The following is a 4,524-nucleotide window of genomic DNA, read 5'->3' on the forward strand; positions in this document are numbered from 1 at the left end:
CAAAGATCAGAATCTTCATTTCCTAGTTGGCTTACACTAGAACACATTATAATATATCACTCCTAGTACATAGAATCTTGAAGTCCGCTTTTTTTGTAGTGGTTTCATCGCTCCATCTACCTTTCATGAAAATTTGAAAAAAGCTTCTCCCCACTTCAATCATGCTCGTCATTTTGCTGTACATGGTTACTATGAAGCCATACTATCCTATGGTCCCCATTACCTTAAATATCTGAAGTTTAATTTCATCACGACTCATAGGCCAATTTGATTGAATTCCTTCTGAGGCAACCTAGCTAAAACTCTACTCCTATCAGTCTATCACTTTTGAGGGGAGGAATCTTTTGCCAAACAAACTCTTTCACAAAAGCAGAGGAGAGGACACATTTCTCTTCATTTACCGAATATTCACTACAATGAACCTTCCATCCATATTCACTACCATGTTCAACCTCTTCTGTTTCTTCTTGCTAACCACTCTGCCCCCATCCCATTCTCATCAACCACCACCACCGCCACCTTCACCGGTTTCCAATTACTCGCTTTGTGAGGTCGAGACATACAATTGTGGCAACCTCACTGGCATTTCTTATCCTTTCTGGGGACAGAACCGACCTTCTTATTGTGGCGGTGGCAACATGTTCAACCTCACATGCCACCATGATCTTAACACTACTACAGTTCTAATTGGCTCCCAAAATTTCACAGTACTCGGTATTCAGCCCCACAATTACACTATGACATTGAAACCAACAGACCTTAATGTCTGTTCTCCGCAGCAGTTTGACGACACTTATTTGATTCGGGATCTGTTCGAGTATCCCACAACAAGCGTGTCCAACATCACCATATTCTACAACTGTTCATATTCTGGAGAAAACTTCTTTTCGTGCGGCGGCGGACAACAACAACAGCAGCAGCAGCATGCTTTCAGTCATGTAGGCGTGGATGATGTGGAGTTGAAAAAACTATCAGTTCTTTATCGATGCGAGAGACATGTGAATGTTCCGGTGGTAGGCATTTCCATGGTGCATTATAAAGGTATAATTGACCGTGATGGTCTGGAACGAGTATTGAACGAGGGGTTTCAGGTGAAATATGATGTCAGTCAGAGCTGCATCTATTGCCTGGGAAAGGAGGAGAAATATTGCCCCTGGAGAAGCAATGGTGTCGATTTCGATAAACAAGTGGTTTCTAAATGCTATTATTGCTCCAATGGACCTTATGTCCCATACTGTAGTATGTTCTTCATTTTCCCTCTTCTCATAGCTTATATAATATAGCTAATTCCCTTCATGCATATATATATGAATCATAGTCCTGATTTTTGCTCATTCCTTACGTATCATTTTCATTTCAGAAACTTACATGCTTTAATTTGATGAGAATTGAAGATATATTAGGATACCAGTTTCCATTAGGTTTATGCAATTTCAAGTTTCGAAACAGCTGTAATTGAAAATTGGATGTTTGGAACAACTTTGATCAACATATCAGTAATTTACCCTTTCAGAGTATGTAGTTTAGGCTTCACAGTTTTCACCTAACTACTAATCCTCCACATTTCCCATATAGCATAGTTATTGTAGGTTTAGTTATTGATTGTTGAACCTCTTATTAGCATGTTGCTCTTAGTTGCATTGCATCGTTTCATTATATGTTTATTTGGCAGCTAACTAAAATTTCAAGACAAAAGTTGTTTGCTTTTAATTACCATTTAATTTTAATATGATCTAAGTTTTTTCCATCAGAACTAGCTACTCTCATACTTAAATTGTTCTGATAAACAGAGTTGTTAATGATTGCATTAATTTGTATGAAAAAAAGAACTGTGCGCAAAAACTTGTTAATTAATTTGATTCTTGTTAATTATGTTGGTGATTTTAGAATCATCAATGTATTTTAGTAGTAATGTGATCTACTATAGGCTGATGCAATTATGCGTTAGGCTCGGAATCGAGTCAGGTTAGTGCGGAGTGCACGCTCGGTGAGCCAACGCATAATTGACCGCGAATACAAACCGGGGTCCAAGGGGCGGAGCCCCTGGCTGGGGTCCCGCTTGAACAGTTGTGACCCTAGTTTGAAATTGTTTGAACAATTGTGACTTTTCGGAACAATTGTGACTTTTCGGAACAATTGTGACTTTTCGGAACAATTGTGATCATTCGTGCAAACACAACCTTCTATATAAGGTTGCTTGCAGCCTAAGGAAAGATATACAGAAAACTAGAAACAGTATTCTGAAACAGATATTCGAACAACACAACATCTCTCTACTTTCTTTATCTGTTCTCTTGTGCCAAGAAACAGATTGATTGTCAAGCATTATCCCAACAAAGATTTCGTGAACCCAGGCAATTACAGGGTCGAAATAATTTGTTCGGAAAGTGGACGCTCACGATTCTTGACTTTATCCAGGATTATCACACCCAGTTTTCTAACAAACGAACAAATTATTTTACTGATAATCATGGCTGGAGAAGGCGCTGTCAAGGAGATGACTACTAAGTTCGGGAAATTGGACAAGTTTCAAGGACAAGACTTCAGGCGTTGGCAGAAGAAGATGCATTTATTGTTGACAACATTGAAGGTGGTATACGTTCTGTCTACACCGATTCCTGAACTTCTGGAGGAAGAAACTGTTGAAAATATAAGAAGCAGATCAAAGTGGGAGAATGACGACTACATATGCAGAGGACACATTCTTAACGGTATGTCTGATCCTTTATTCGATATTTATCAAAATGTGGAATCTGCAAAGGAATTGTGGGATTGTCTTGAAGCCAAGTACATGGCAGATGACTCATCCAGTAAGAAGTTCTTGGTGACTGATTTCAACAATTACAAAATGGTTGAATCAAGGTCTGTCATGGAACAATACAATGAACTTCTACGAATTCTTGGACAATTCACACTGCACGGATTGAAGATGGATGAAACAATATCTGTCTCAAGTATCATAGACAAGTTGCCCCCTTCATGGAAGGATTTCAAACACAATTTGAAGCATGGAAAAGACGAACTGTCTTTGGTCCAACTTGGAAGTCACTTGCGCATAGAAGAATCTCTAAGAGCGCAGGAGAGTGACAAGGGAAAAGGAAAAGAAGTTGCTGGTCCCTCGGTTAATATGATCGAGGAGGGTAGTAAGAACAATAACAACAAAAACAAAGGAAAGAAGCGTGCTTTCAAGAACAACAAAGGAAGTTTCGGTTCTAACAAGAAACCGAAACTAGAATGCTGGAAGTGTGGTAAGACAGGCCACTTCAAGAGGGATTGTCGTTCTGGAAAGAAGCATGATAACGCGAATGCAAGTGGTTCGGGAAAGGGGTCTAAGGACCAATCCCAAGAACAAGGTCAGAAATCAATTCATAACTTGAATATTTTGATTAAACATTCAGTTTCATTAATTTCTGAAGCATTTTATGTGCAGGATGATGCTATTGCGTGGTGGATTGATTCTGGCGCCACAACACATGTTTGCAAGGATCGTTTCTGGTTCAAGACTTTTGTTCCAGTGGAAGATGGATCTGTCCTCTACATGGGAGATCATCACTTTGATCCTGTTGAAGGCAAAGGAAGCGTGGTGTTAGAATTCAGTTCTGGAAAAACTATTACTTTGTTTAATGTTTTGTATGTTCCTAAACTACGTAAGAACTTAGTTTCTGGTCCTGTATTGAATAAGCTTGGATACAAGCAAGTGTATGAATCCGATAAATATGTATTATCAAAGTCTGGTGTGTTTGTAGGATTTGGATATTATAATAATGGTATGTTTATGTTGAATTTGAATGGAGTTCCTAATGATTCTGGTTCTATATTTATGTCTTCTTTGAATGTTACCAATTCATCTTTATGGCATGCTCGTCTAGGACATGTACACTATAAAAGAATGCTTGAAATGTCTAAAGATGATTTAATTCCTGTTTTTGATGGAAATATAGAAAAGTGTAAAACTTGCATGTTAACAAAGATCACTAGGCAACCTTTTAAAAGCATAACAAGGAAATCTGTCATACTTGAATTGATACATAGTGATTTATGTGATTTGCATGCTACTCCATCATTAGGACATAAAAAGTATCTTGTCACTTTCATAGATGATGCATCTAGATTCTGTTATGTTTATTTGTTGCATTCTAAAGATGAAGCCTTAGATAAATTTAGAGTTTATAAAACTGAAGTTGAATTGCAACAGAATGTGATGATTAAAACATTACGTCCGGATAGAGGTGGTGAATATTATGATCCTGAATTCTTTCAATCCGTAGGAATCATTCATGAGACTACGGCACCTTATACACCTCAACAAAATGGTGTGGCTGAAAGGAAGAATAGAGTTCTTAAAGAAATGGTGAACGCCATGTTATCCTATTCTGGTTTGAGTGAAGGGTTTTGGGGAGAAGCCATGTTAACGGCTTGCTATTTGTTAAATAGGGTTCCTATTAAAAGGAACAAGACTACCCCATATGAACTTTGGTATAAGAAACGACCCAACTTAACATTTCTACGTGTTTGGGGTTGTAG

At 38.1% G+C, this 4,524-nt stretch overlaps 1 protein-coding gene across 1 annotated transcript; it reads left to right on the forward strand.

Moving 5' to 3' along the window:
• The first annotated feature begins 279 nt into the window (after positions 1-279).
• Positions 280-1,293, forward strand: LOC130738853 (LEAF RUST 10 DISEASE-RESISTANCE LOCUS RECEPTOR-LIKE PROTEIN KINASE-like 2.3). Its single transcript, XM_057591030.1, has one exon. The coding sequence runs from the start codon at positions 417-419 to the stop codon at positions 1,281-1,283; it is 867 nt and encodes a 288-aa protein (XP_057447013.1). The 5' UTR covers positions 280-416; the 3' UTR covers positions 1,284-1,293.
• The last annotated feature ends 3,231 nt before the right edge of the window (positions 1,294-4,524 follow it).

The sequence above is a fragment of the Lotus japonicus genome, chromosome 2 (assembly GCF_012489685.1).
Source record: "Lotus japonicus ecotype B-129 chromosome 2, LjGifu_v1.2".
Taxonomy (NCBI): Eukaryota; Viridiplantae; Streptophyta; class Magnoliopsida; order Fabales; family Fabaceae; genus Lotus; species Lotus japonicus.